We start from the raw sequence: 15535 nt of genomic DNA on the forward strand, positions 1-15535 counted from the left end.
CACAGGTAACAATAATTATTACACTGTAACAATAATTTGTATCAACAATGTAGGAATAATGAATATACCAACAATGGTAATAGACAACATAGCAATAATGGTAAGGAAACATTGAGCACATGTTAACACTTTGAGACAGAGTATAGCAGCAAGTCAATTTAAAGACCCTCATCTCTATATTTGAACCAGACCCCATGTTTGTATAATAGTTTAAATCGATTAATAGTTTGGCATTGCTTGTGTTGTAAGTCCAGTTTGTTCCATAGTTTTACTCCGGACACAGACACACAAAATCGTTTACGAGTGGTTTGAGCTCTCGGCAATAAGAAATATCCAAAGCCTCTCAAGTTATGAGCCTGCACTCGTCTTATAAAAAAACGTAGATTAGGCGGCAATAATTTGTTAAATGCTTTATATAAGATTATTAATGCATTATATTTAACAAGGTCATCAAATTTGAGCAACTTTGATTGCATAAATAGATTATGAGTATGTTCTATATAACCAACGTTGTGAATGATCCACACTGCTCTTTTCTGTAATATGATCAGAGGATGAATTGTGTTGTGGTAAGTATTCCCCCATACTTCAACACAGTATGTAAGGTATGGCAGTACCAAGGTGCAGTATAGAGTACGGAGTGCATTTTCATTGAGGTATAGTTTTGCTTTGTTTATAATTGAGAGGCTTTTTGATCTGACATGAGGTTTCCATGATAGTTTACTATCAATTATTACTCCCAAAATTGTATTCTCATTTACGATTTCAATTTGGGTACCATCAATACTTATTTTCTGTTCAGACGTTATGTTGCGATTTCCAAACATCACTATCTTAGTTTTATTTATATTCAAAGATAATTTATTTGTGTCCATCCATTTTTTTTACTATGTTTAGTTCTGTGTTTACTGTATTTATGAGCTCATTATAGTCATCACTACTGTAGAATATATTTGTGTCGTCTGCAAATAGTATACATTTCCGTACTTTGGATGTATTAAAAATATAATTAATATATACATTAAACAGTTTTGGCCCCAACACGGACCCTTGGGGGACACCACAAGCAATGCCAAGAGTATCAGATAAAAATTGACCCATTTTAAAGGGGAACATTATTACAATTTCAGAAGGGTTAAAACCATTAAAAATCAGTTCCCAGTGGCTTATTTTATTTTTCGAAGTTTTTTTCAAAATTTTACCCATCACGCAATATCCCTAAAAAAAAGCTTCAAAGTGCCTGATTTTAACCATCGTTATATACACCCGTCCATTTTCCTGTGACGTCACATAGTGATGCCAACACAAACAAACATGGCGCATAGAACAGCAAGCTATAGCGACATTAGCTTGGATTCAGACTCGGATTTCAGCGGCTTAAGCGATTCAACAGATTACGCATGTATTGAAACGGATGGTTGTAGTGTGGAGGCAGGTAGCGAAAACGAAATTGAAGAAGAAACTGAAGCTATTGAGCCATATCGGTTTGAACCGTATGCAAGCGAAACCGACGAAAACGACACAACAGCCAGCGACACGGGAGAAAGCGAGGACGAATTCGGCGATCGCCTTCTAACCAACGATTGGTATGTGTTTGTTTGGCATTAAAGGAAACTAACAACTATGAACTAGGTTTACAGCATATGAAATACATTTGGCAACATGCACTTTGAGAGTGCAGACAGCCCAATTTTCATCAATTAATATATTCTGTAGACATACCCTCATCCGCTCTCTTTTCCTGAAAGCTGATCTGTCCAGTTTTTGTCAGCAGGCCAGGGAAGCTAGGGTCGATATTCTTCTCTTGATCATCTTCGGTGGCATAAGGGACGGTGTGAGCCAAGACATCCAGGGGGTTTAGCTCGCTCGTCTGCGGGAACAAACTGCCGCCATTGCTTGCCGTGCTACCGAGGTCCTTTGTCCCCGAATTGCTCACACACTCCGGCAGATTCAATGGGGGTCTGGCGGCAGATTTCTTTGACTTTATCGTTGGAAATTCATCTGCTTTGAGTGTCGCAGGATATCCACACATTCATGCCATCTCTGTCGTAGCATAGCTTTCGTCGGTAAAGTGTGAGGAACAAATGTCCAATTTCTTGCCACTTTGGCATCTTTGGGCCACTGGTGCAACTTGAATCCGTCCCTGTTCGTGTTGTTACACCCTCCGACAACACACCGACGAGGCATGATGTCTCCAAGGTACGGAAAACAGTCGAAAAAACGGAAAATAAAAGAGCTGATTTGACTCGGTGTTTGAGAAAATGGCGGATTGATTCCCGATGTGACGTCACGTTGTGATAGAAATAGTGTAATAGAAAGGCGTTTAATTCGCCAAAATTCACCCATTTAGAGTTCGGAAATCGGTTAAAAAAATATATGGTCTTTTTTCTGCAACATCAAGGTATATATTGACGCTTACATAGGTCTGTTGATAATGTTCCCCTTTAAACAGTTTTGGCCCCAACACGGACCCTTGGGGGACACCACAAGCAATGCCAAGAGTATTAGATAAAAATTGACCCATTTTAACAAACTGTACCCTCCCTGTTAAATAACTTTTTAACCAGTCACCAGCCAGCCCCCTAATTCCATATCTTCCCATTTTATGTAGTAGAATTGAATGATTAATGGTATCAAAGGCTTTCTTTAGATCAGGGGTCGGCAACCCAAAATGTTGAAAGAGCCCTATTTGACCAAAAATACAAAAACACATGTGTCTGGAGCCGCAAAAAATTAAAAGCCATATTACATACAGATAGTGTGTCATGAGATATAAATTGAATTAAGATGACTTAAAGGAAACTAAATGAGCTCGAATATACCTACAAATGAGGCATAATGATGCAATATGTACATATAGCTAGCCTATATAGCATGTTAGCATCGATTAGCTTGCAGTCATGCAGTGACCAAATATGCCTGATTAGCACTCCACACAAGTCAATAACATCAACAAAACTCACCTTTGTGGGTTCATGCACAACGTTAAAAGCTTGGTGGACAAAATGAGACAGAAAAAGATGTGGCATAAAACACGTCCTAGAAAGTCGGAGAAGGTTATACATGTAAACAAACTACGGTGAGTTCAAGGACCGCCACAATTAGTAGGACAAAACGGCGCTCACCAAATACTCGAATCAGTGAAGCATGTTTAATATAAACAGTGTGATTTATAACAATTAGGGAGGTTTGTGTCATGTTTGTCCTCCTACAGAAACCATATTAAAACAAAAAATATATATTTTTCCCCTCATCTTTTTCCATTTTTCATACATTTTCAAAAAAGCTCCAGAGAGCCACTAGGGCGGCGCTAAAGAGCCGTATGCGGCTCTAGAGCCGTGGGTTGCCGACCCCTGCTTTAGATCAATATAAATACCAACTGCATATCTTTTATGCTTCAGTGCATTAGTATTTTCCTCAATAGCTTCAGTTATCGCCGTTGAGGTTGTTCGTTTGGACCTAAAGCCATACTGACCGTCATTGATTATATGATGCTTCTCAAGGAAAGATTCAAGTCGAGAGTTAAATAGTTTCTCTAAGATTTTTGAGAACTGAGGCAAAAGAGAGATTGGTCTGTAATTGGTGAAAGCCTGTTTGCTGTCACTTTGGAAGAGTGGAGTTACCTTAGCCATTTTCATTTGACTTGGAAAGCAGCCAGTCTGGAATGATAGGTTACATATATAAGTCAAGGTATTTCATACTTGCCAACCCTCCCGAATTTTCCGGGAGACTCCCGAAATTCAGCGCCTCTCCCGAAAACCTCCCGGGACAAATATTATCCCGAAAATCTCCCGATTTTCAGCCGGAGCTGGAGGCCACGCCCCCTCCAGCTCCATGCGGACCTGAGTGAGGATAGCCTTTTTTCAAGATGGGAGGACAACAGGGTGACAAGAACTAAATCATCCAGACTAGAGATTAATTGTATTATTATGTTTATCTTACCTAAAAATGAATATATTTATTAATTTGAAAAAAAAAAAACTAAATACATTTTTACTATATTTTGCTAAAAACATCAAAATTAATTGTATTTTTATTTTTTATTTTTTCTGACTCCTTATTACATCCAGCCATAGAATTATACATTAAAATAAACATATTTGAAATAATTAATTTTAAATTATCATAATAATTCATTTAAAATGACCATATTTAATTATTAAAATAATTGCTTATTTATCAACAACTTTAGCATTTTATTCATTACATTTTGAAGCTCTCAGAAGCCAAGTTATGTTATATTCCTTAATATTTATTTATGCAAGTTTGAAGTATCAATTATCCAAACACAGTTTTGTTTGCATATTTTCAGGATGTATATATATATATATATATATATATATATATATATATATATATATATATATATATATATATATATATATATATATATATATATATGAAAAAGTATGAAATACTTGACTTGGCGAATTCTATCTGTCAATATACTCCTCCCCTCTTAACCACGCCCCCAACCACGCCCGACCCACCCCCGACCACGCCCCCCCACCTCCCGAAATCGGAGGTCTCAAGGTTGGCAAGTATGAGGTATTTATTAAATTAATTCCAATATTATATCCCGACAAGATGAAGAGAAAGATTTCCCGTTTCAACGAGATGGTAAATAAATAAAATAAGAAATGGATTGTCTTTTGAATATTTCATGGGACTGACAAATCTCCCGTTTTCTTGAGCTTTGACCCATTTTCCGAGAAAAAAAAATGTCATATTGAGCTCTTCAACTTTTCTGACCCTCTCAGCTGTTTTTTTTTTTTTTGGACTCACTCCGGTTACATCCAAATGTAACCTTTAGCCTCGCTGGTCACGTTTAAATCTATCCAATCTCTTCTAACTGCTCGCCTTCTGACCTGAGAAGCATCTGCACAGGATGTTGAGATTGTGTTCAGATATGCATCGCTTATCTGCACCGAGGCCAGGGAAACAAAAGCCGAGTGATAAACCGATGACATTTGTCAGCGCTTTAATGAGAGAGATCCAGCGATGAAACTGGGGGAAATTAAAAGAATAAATAATCTTTGTGACACAATGACAGTAGACCTTTTTTTTTGCCTCTTGCACTTTGGCAAAGAAAGTTATCTTGAATTAATTCTGTATTCTAAAGTTTTTGTTCAAATGTAGCCTAACAATATTCTAACACTGGGAAATGCGACATAGATGTTCATAAGATTGTTTTATTATTGTATAATAACTTTTTACAGTGTATATACAATATAATTTTACATTTTAGGGAAAATTCAATATGGATCCTTGAGTTTGCATATGTAATTTATTTATTTTTGCATGCATTACATCGCACTTTGAAAATTATTTTTTTTGATTGACAGTTTTTACTGTATATGTATTATTTATTAACAATTGTAATTTTTTTTTGTTATTTCAGTTATATAATTTCATATAGTTGAATGTTTGTACTATAATAAATTAAATAATACGTGTGTTGTAGGGTTGTACGATATATCGGTACTAGTATAGTACCGCGGTAGTAATAAATCATATTCGGTACTATACCGCCTCTAAAAAGTACCGGTCCCCCCCGGGGTATCATGTGGTATCATCCAAAACTAATGTAAAGCATCCAAACAACAGAAAAATCTCACCGGCGTTAAAATGTAAACAAACACCATTGGTGGATCGACACCCGACATCCACTGTAATGATACCAAGTACGGGACCGTATCTACTCGATGCTACTATGATAACGTCGATATTTTTTAAATTCATATTACGTTTATAAAGTCAGGAAATACGTCCCTGGACACATGAGGACTTTGAATATGACCAATGTATGATCCTGTAACGACTTGGTATCGGATTGATACCCAAATGTGTGGTATCATCCAAAACTAATGTAAAGTATCAAAACAACAGAAAAATCTCACCGGCGTCAAAATGTAAACAAACGCCATTGGTGGATCGACACCCGACATCCACTGTAATGATACCAAGTACGGGACCGTATCTACTCGATGCTACTATGATTACGTCGATATTTTTTAAATTCATATTATGTTTATAAAGTCAGGAAATACGTCCCTGGACACATGAGGACTTTGAATATGACCAATGTATGATCCTGTAACTACTTGGTATCGGATTGATACCCAAATGTGTGGTATCATCCAAAACTAATGTAAAGTATCCAAACAACAGAAAAATCTCACCGGCGTCAAAATGTAAACAAACGCCATTGGTGGATCGACACCCGACATCCACTGTAATGATACCAAGTACGGGACCGTAACTACTCGATGCTACTATGATTACGTCGATATTTTTTAAATTCATATTATGTTTATAAAGTCAGGAAATACGTCCCTGGACACATGAGGACTTTGAATATGACCAATGTATGATCCTGTAACTACTTGGTATCGGATTGATACCCAAATGTGTGGTATCATCCAAAACTAATGTAAAGTATCCAAACAACAGAAAAATCTCACCGGCGTCAAAATGTAAACAAACGCCATTGGTGGATCGACACCCGACATCCACTGTAATGATACCAAGTACGGGACCGTAACTACTCGATGCTACTATGATTACGTCGATATTTTTAAAATTCATATTACGTTTATAAAGTCAGGAAATACGTCCCTGGAAACATGAGGACTTTGAATATGACCAATGTATGTTCCTGTAACTACTTGGTATCGGATTGATACCCAAATTTGTGGTATCATCCAAAACTAATGTAAAGCATCCAAACAACAGAAAAATAAGTTTTCATTACATTTTAACAAAAGTGTAGATAGAACATGTTAAAAGAAAAAGTAAGCAGATATTAACAGTAAATGAACAATTGGATTAATAATTCATTTTCTACCACTTGTCCTTAATAATGTTGACGGAATAATATAATGGAAAATGACACAATATGTTACTGCATATGTCAACGGCTAAATTAGGAGCCTTTGTTTACTTACTTACTAATTAAAGACAAGTTGTCTCTTATGTTCACTATTTTATTTAAGGACAAAATTGCAATAAGAAACATAGGTTTAATGTACCGTATGATTTTTTGTTAAAATAAAGCCAATAATGCCATTTTTTGTGGTCCCCTTTATTTAGAAAAGTATCTAAAAGTATCAAAATACATTTTGGTAACGGTACCAAAATATTGGTATCGGGACAGCCCTAATGTGTTGTTATATTTACCGCATTTTCCGCACTATAAGGCGCACCTAAAAACCTCAAATTTTCTCAAAAGTTGACAGTGCGCCTTATATTCCGGTGCGCCTTATATATGGACCAGTATTGAGCCACAACAGGTCTCGCAACTACGGGATGCATAACGTAACCCCAGCCTCTACTGTAGCGTCTATTCTATGCGCCTTATAATCCGGTGCGCCTTATATATGGACCAATATTGAGCCACAACAGGTCTCGCAACTACGGGATGCATAACGTAACCTTAGCCTCTACTGTAGTGTCTATTATATATATGCGCCTTATAATGCGGTGCGCCTTATATATGAATAAAGTTTTAAAATAGGCCATTCATTGAAGGTGCGCCTTATAGTCCGGTTCGCCTTATAGTGCGGAAAATACGGGTATATGGAGCCCAGTACTTATTAGGGGTTTCCAAAAAATCTATTTTCGAATGAATCCTGATTCTTATTTGTAACGATTCTTAATCTATTAAAAAAAAAGAAGAAAAAAAAAATATTTCTTTTTTTTTTACAAAGTAAAGTAAAGTAAAAATAAATGTAAAGTGTATTTGACTTTATTAAATTTATTTACTTTAATGTTCGGTGCAGCCGGACCAGAGCAGCAGGGGATAGAAAGAGGAAAAAGGAATTGTGGGGACACAAGAGGGGAATAAGACAACCACAACAACAACAAAAATACGATATGTACAAATACGATAGTAAAAGTGATAGCATTTTTTATTTATGTTATGTAATTCTGTGCTACTTAAACAGTTTCTTTTCTGTGCTGTTAATACTAGTGATGTCCGATAATGTCGGCAGTCCGATAAATGCTTTAAAATGTAATATCGGAAATTATCGGTATCGGTTTAAAAATTATCGGTATCGGTTTCAAAAAGTAAAATGTATGACTTTTTAAAACGCCGCTGTGTACACGGACGTAGGGAGAAGTACAGAGCGCCAATAAACCTTAAAGGCACTGCCTTTGCGTGCCGGCCCAGTCACATAATATCTACGGCTTTTCACACACACAAGTGAATGCAAGCATACTTGGTCAACAGCCATACAGGTCACACTGAGGGTGACCGTATAAACAACTTTAACACTGTTACAAATATGCGCCACACTGTGAACCCACACCAAGCAAGAATGACAAACACATTTCGGGAGAACATCCGCACCGTAACACAACATAAACACAACAGAACAAATACCCAGAACCCCTTGCAGCACTAACTCTTCCGGGACGCTACAATATACATATACAATCTTGTTACATTGTTTAATGCATCCAGCGGGGCATCACAACAAAATTAGGCATAATAATGTGTTAATTCCACGACTGTATACATCGGTATCGGTTGATATCGGAATCGGTAATTAAGAGTTGGACAATATCGGAATATCGGATATGCCACTGACTGTTTACAGTACAGTTGTCATTCACTTCAATTTCGCTCAAAAATGAATATCTTCACATGTATATTTTCACCGGAAAATATATCGAGATATATATCAAACATCGAGTTTAAGTAAAAATATATTGAGATATACTCTTTCGTCCAGCATTCATAGTTTGGATGCCTTCAGTGACAATCTCCAAGAAAATAAAGAAATTGCATCAAATGAGAAGGTGTGTCCAAACTTTTGGCCTGTATTGTATATATTATGTGATTTTAGGCAGACTTTAAGACACAACTCTTGCGTTGGACCTCGATTTTAGCGGTGTACCAAATGACGTAGCGTAGCTTTCAAAACGTCTTTGAACATTCCCACCTCTGCCAGCCATGTCGGATCTGTGCGCCTGTCACTTCCGATTGCGTCCGACTTCATCAGGCGGGTGAATAATTCATGCGCCGTGGCGTTTTTTTCTTCTTTTTTCTACCATCTACTGGTTACACTTATTAGGTGCCATTTTGGGGTCCTTATACACACACCCGTATGTTGAAGCACAGTACGTCTGACTATGCAGATCCCAAATACACATCAGCAGGTACTAATAGGTAAGAAAAGTTGGTTTTGCATAATAGGGCGAAATAAAACGCCAGATAATACGTCTCCTAATAGGTGCCATTTTGGGGTCCTTATACACACACCATAATAAGTTGAAGCACAGTACGTCTGACTATGGTAGCCGTAATACGTTCCATCAAGTGGTGTGGCGTCGTAGTTTACCAAAGTCGTACTTAAACATTTTGACAGCGTCGTGTGTAAATGTTCGATTTTCTCAATGAAACATCAGAAATTTAGTGTTGCTTGATTACGGGTACTTACTAGCATCATTTATTGAACAGGCATCAACTTGCAGTCCACATATACTTCTTATGGGTGGCCACCATCTACTGGTCACAGTTAATACATAATACATAGTTTTTAGCGCTTTCATAGCGAGTCTACTGACAGAACTAGATTAGAACTTTACGCTACTTTGTAGTAGAAATGGCATCAGCGGGGGGATGAATGCCCCACAACAAGAGTATAGAGAAAAATTAAATTTTCCCCGATTTATGCAGATCCCAAATACACATCAGCAGGTACTAATAGGTAAGAAAAGTTGGTTTTGCATAATAGGGCGAAATAAAACGCCAGATAATACGTCTCCTAATAGGTGCCATTTTGGGGTCCTTATACACACACCATAATAAGTTGAAGCACAGTACATCTGACTATGGTAGCCGTAATACGTTCCATCAAGCGGTGCGGCGTCGTAGTTTACCAAAGTCGTACTTAAACATTTTGACAGCGTCGTGTGTAAATGTTCGATATTCTCAATGAAACATCAGAGATTTAGTGTTGCTTGATTACGGGTACTTACAAGCATCATTTATTGAACATGCATCAACTTGCAGTCCACATGTACTTCTTATGGGTGGCTACCATCTACTGGTCACAATTATTACACCACTGACAGAACTAGATTAGAACTTTACGCTACTTTGTAGTAGAAATGGCAACAGCGGGGGGATGAATGCCCCACAACAAAAGGATAGAGAAAAATTACATTCTCCCCGATTTATGCAGATCCCAAATACACATCAGCAGGTACTAATAGGTAAGAAAAGTTGGTTTTGCATAATAGGGTGAAACAAAACGCCAGATAATACGTGTCCTAATAGGTGCCATTTTGGGGTCCTTATCCACACACCCGTATGTTGAAGCACAGTACGTCTGACTATGGTAGCCGTAGTACGTTCCATCAAGTGGTGTGGCGTCGTAGTTTACCAAAGTCGTACTTAAACATTTTGACAGCGTCGTGTGTAAATGTTCAATATTCTCAATGAAACATCAGAGATTTAGTGTTGCTTGATTACGGGTACTTACAAGCATCATTTATTGAACATGTATCAACTTGCAGTCCACATGTACTTCTTATGGGTGGCTACCATCTACTGGTCACAATTATTACACCACTGACAGAACTAGATTAGAACTTTACGCTACTTTGTAGTAGAAATGGCAACAGCGGGGGGATGAATGCCCCACAACAAAAGGATAGAAAAAAATTACATTCTCCCCGATTTATGCAGATCCCAAATACACATCAGCAGGTACTAATAGGTAAGAAAAGTTGGTTTTGCATAATAGGGTGAAACAAAACGCCAGATAATACGTGTCCTAATAGGTGCCATTTTGGGGTCCTTATCCACACACCCGTATGTTGAAGCACAGTACGTCTGACTATGGTAGCCGTAATACGTTCCATCAAGCGGTGCGGCGTCGTAGTTTACCAAAGTCGTACTTAAACATTTTGACAGCTTCGTGTGTAAATGTTCTATATTCTCAATGAAACATCAGAGATTTACTCTACTCAGTGGCCTTGTAGTTAGAGTGTCCGCCCTGAGATTGGTAGGTCGTGAGTTCAAACCCCGGCCGAGTCATACCAAAGACTATAAAAATGGGACCCATTACCTCCCTGCTTGGCACTCAGCATCAAGGGTTGGAATTGGGGGTTAAATCACCAAAAAATGATTCCCTGGCGCGGCCACCGCTGCTGCCCACTGCTCCCTCACCTCCCAGGGGTTGAACAAGGGGATGGGTCAAATGCAGAGGACACATTTCACCACATCTAGTGTGTGTGTGACAATCATTGGTACTTAACTTTACTTTAACATCAGCACGTACTAATAGGTAAGAAAAGTTGGTTTTGCGTAATAAGGGGAAACAAAACGCCAGATAATACGTCTCCTACTAGGTGCCATTTTGGGGTCCTTATACACACACCCTAATAAGTTGAAGCACAGTACGTCTGACTATGGTAGCCGTAATACGTTCCATCAAGCGGTGCGGCGTCGTAGTTTACCAAAGTCGTACTTAAACATTTTGACAGCTTCGTGTGTAAATGTTCTATATTCTCAATGAAACATCAGAGTTTTACTCTATTCAGTGGCCTTGTGGTTAGAGTGTCTGCCCTGAGATCGGTAGGTCGTGAGTTCAAACCCCGGCCGAGTCATACCAAAGACTATAAAAATGGTTGGTTTTGCGTACAAAACGCCAGATAATACGTCTCCTAATAGATGCCATTTTGGGGTCCTCATACACACACCATAATAAGTTGAAGCACAGTTCGTCTGACTATGGTAGCCGTAATACGTTCCATCAAGCGGTGCGGCGTCGTAGTTTACCAAAGTCGTACTTAAACATTTTGACAGCTCCGTGTGTAAATGTTCTATATTCTCAATGAAACGTCAGAGTTTTACTCTACTCAGTGGCCTTGTGGTTAGAGTGTCTGCCCTGAGATCGGTAGGTCGTTAGTTCAAACCCCGGCCGAGTCATACCAAAGACTATAAAAATGGTTGGTTTTGCGTACAAAACGCCAGATAATACGTCTCCTAATAGATGCCATTTTGGGGTCCTCATACACACACCATAATAAGTTGAAGCACAGTTCGTCTGACTATGGTAGCCGTAATACGTTCCATCAAGCGGTGCGGCGTCGTAGTTTACCAAAGTCGTACTTAAACATTTTGACAGCTCCGTGTGTAAATGTTCTATATTCTCAATGAAACGTCAGAGTTTTACTCTACTCAGTGGCCTTGTGGTTAGAGTGTCCGCCCTGAGATCGGTAGGTCGTGAGTTCAAACCCCGGCCGAGTCATACCAAAGACTATAAAAATGGTTGGTTTTGCGTAATAGGGTGAACCAAAACGCCAAATAATACGTCTCCTAATAGATGCCATTTTGGGGTCCTTATACACACACCATAATAAGTTGAAGCACAGTACATCTGACTATGGTAGCCGTAATACGTTCCATCAAGCAGAGCGGCGTCGTAGTTTACCAAAGTCATACTTAAACATTTTGACAGCGTCGTGTGTAAATGTTCTATATTCGCAATGAAACATCAGAGTTTTACTCTACTCAGTGGCCTCGTGGTTAGAGTGTCCGCCCTGAGATTGGTAGGTCGTGAGTTCAAACCCCGGCCGAGTCATACCAAAGACTATAAAAATGGTTGGTTTTGCGTACAAAACGCCAGATAATACGTCTCCTAATAGATGCCATTTTGAGGTCCTTATACATACGCCATAATAAGTTGAAGCACAGTACATCTGACTATGGTAGCCGTAATACGTTCCATCAAGCGGTGCGGCGTCGTAGTTTACCAAAGTCGTACTTAAACATTTTGACAGCATCGTGTGTAAATGTTCTATATTCTCAATGAAACATCAGAGTTTTACTCTATTCAGTGGCCTTGTGGTTAGAGTGTCTGCCCTGAGATCGGTAGGTCGTGAGTTCAAACCCCGGCCGAGTCAAATCAAAGACTATAAAAATGGTTGGTTTTGCGTAATAGGGCGAACCAAAACGCCAGATAATATGTCTCCTAATAGATGCCATTTTGGGGTCCTTATACACACACCCGTATGTTGAAGCACAGTACGTCTGACTATGGTTGTCATCATCGCAGAGGGAGCGGGCCCATTGACGTCACATGTTTTGCTCTTCCCGCTCCGCAGGTGATAGAGTGCATCACCCAGGGCAGGGTGCTGCAGCGCCCCAGGACCTGCCCCAAGGAGGTGTACGACCTGATGCTGGGCTGCTGGCAGAGGGAGCCCCACATGAGACTCAACATCAAGGAAATCCACAGTCTGCTCCTCAACCTGGCTAAAGCCTCGCCCGTCTACCTGGATATACTGGGATGAACACAGATGGCGTGTGTGTGTGTGTGTGTGTGTGTGTATGTGTGTGTGTATGTATGTGTGTGTGTGTGTGTAAGGTGTCGCTGTACAAGAAACTTTTAAAGGCAATCTCCCTTCCATTTCACCTCCTCATATTCTTCCCGAAGAGACTTATGAGGGAAAAAGCTCCTTTCAACCAAGCCATGCCGGACTTCACGACAGAACTTCATGTTCCGTGACTCAACACTCCTTCACGGAACCCCCCCGCCCCCCAAAAAAGTGAGTCATTTCAGCGACCAGAATTGGCGACACGAGAGTGCTCCTTGGAGCGACAAGCTTCTCCCTTGTAAATATGAAACTGTGGGACGGGCGGAGGGGTTGGGGGGGGGTTTCTGCCAGAATTTGTCTGGGTGTGGTGTCAAGCCCCTAATGACACCATGAATTAACTTAACTCCCCACTTACAAGCGTCTCACATTTCCACGCTGAAAGAAACGAGGGATTTTCCTTGATGATTCGGGACTACAATTGATTTCTTACTATTTATTCACGATTCTGGTCCCACAAACGTGTATTCCGAGGGTAATCTCGTTAACCGTCAAACGTGAAGGGAAGCTGAGAGGCCAGGACGGACAGAAAGGTCGGTCCGTGTACGTGGCAACCGTTCGTTTTTCAATTGGAATAGGAAAATAGTTTACCATAAAAATCCACTTTTCCCGTTTTTTGATTATCAAACCAAAAAACGGAGTTAGGATCGGTCAGTGTTTAGACGTATGTTATCATAACAGGGGGGGTTTTCGCAACTTACTGCAAAGTTTGTTCTCCCGGGATGTAAACGGACTTTTCCGGACAAGGCGTGAAATGTAGGAACATGATTTAATCTTGACTCTCAAAAGGCACAACTTAGCGCAGGAAACAAAAGCTAACACTTCGCATAAACTATGGACAGGGCAAAAAACTTGCTAACTATGGCATGAACAAACAAAACTTACTTGGCAAGGCATGAAGCAAACAATCGCATGACACGAGCGATGACGCCAGGCCGACTGACAGGCAAAGACAGGCTTAAATACTGGTCTCTTGATTAGAGCAGGTGTGTCCCGAACGCATACTTGCCAACCCTCCCGGATTTTCCGGGAGACTCCCGAAATTCAGCGCCTCTCCCGAAAACCTCCCGGGACAAATTTTCTCCCGAAATTCAGGTGGACCTGAGTGACGTGTCGACAGCCTGTTTTCACGTCCGCTTTCCCACAATATAAACAGCGTGCCTGCCCAATCACGTTATAACTGTAGAATGATCGAGGGCGAGTTCTTGGTTTCTTATGTGGGTTTATTGATAGGCAGTTTCATTAACGTCCTCCCAGCGCGGCAACGACACACAACAGCAGTCACGTTTTCCTCTACCGTAAAGCAGTTTGTCTGCCGTAAACGGCAATGTTGTGACACTCTTAAACAGGATAATACTGCCATCTACTGTACATGCATATGTGACAATAACACCTAGGGCTTTTAGAGAGTGCAGTGTACAACTGTTGACACAACAAGGAGACGAAGCAGAATGCATCATCAGAGAGGGTGTTCAGCATGGTTAAAAAAATAGTGAAAGAGAATAGAACAAGGATGGACAATTCAACCCTTAACTCAACAATGAGTAGATGAGTGTTATGTGTGTAAATTCAAGTATTTCTCTTATTTCTATATATATATATATATATATATATATATATATATATATATATATATATATATATATATATATATATATATATACATTTATATATATATATATATATATATATATATATATATATATATATATATATATATATATATATATATATATATATATATATATATATATATGAAATACTTGACCTGGTGAATTCTAGCTGTAAATATACTCCTCCCCTCTTAACCACGCCCCCACCTCCTGAAATCAAAGGTCTCAAGGTTGGCAAGTATGCCCGAACGCAAGAGGCAGGTGAAAATCATAGGTCGCCATGGAAACTAAAACAAACAGGGGTGCACAAATACAGGAGCTAATGGAGTCTTAAACTAACAGAAAATAACAAAAAACATGATCCAGACCACAGATCATGATCATGTGTCTGTGAGTGAACCAGAACAACAACAGACGATACAGAACCTATAAAATGTGTCACTTTCCATGTCCCTGGACTAGGGTTGTACGGTATACCGGTATTAGTATAGTACCGCGATACTAATGAATCATATTCGGTACAATACCGCCTC

General features: G+C 39.3%; 1 protein-coding gene across 4 annotated transcripts in view; it reads left to right on the top strand.

Moving 5' to 3' along the window:
* The window catches only part of ntrk2a (neurotrophic tyrosine kinase, receptor, type 2a), a 261742-nt gene extending 246960 nt beyond the window's left edge, over positions 1 to 14782 (top strand). For all 4 annotated transcript variants that reach the window (XM_061928983.1, XM_061928984.1, XM_061928985.1 and 1 more), the window contains one exon: positions 13123 to 14782. In XM_061928983.1, coding sequence (XP_061784967.1) covers positions 13123 to 13308 — 186 coding nt within the window. In that variant the 3' untranslated portion in view covers positions 13309 to 14782. The remainder of the gene's footprint in view (positions 1 to 13122) is intronic.
* Positions 14783 to 15535: the final 753 nt, after the last annotated feature.

Source organism: Nerophis lumbriciformis, linkage group LG33 (assembly GCF_033978685.3).
Source record: "Nerophis lumbriciformis linkage group LG33, RoL_Nlum_v2.1, whole genome shotgun sequence".
Classification (NCBI taxonomy): domain Eukaryota; kingdom Metazoa; phylum Chordata; class Actinopteri; order Syngnathiformes; family Syngnathidae; genus Nerophis; species Nerophis lumbriciformis.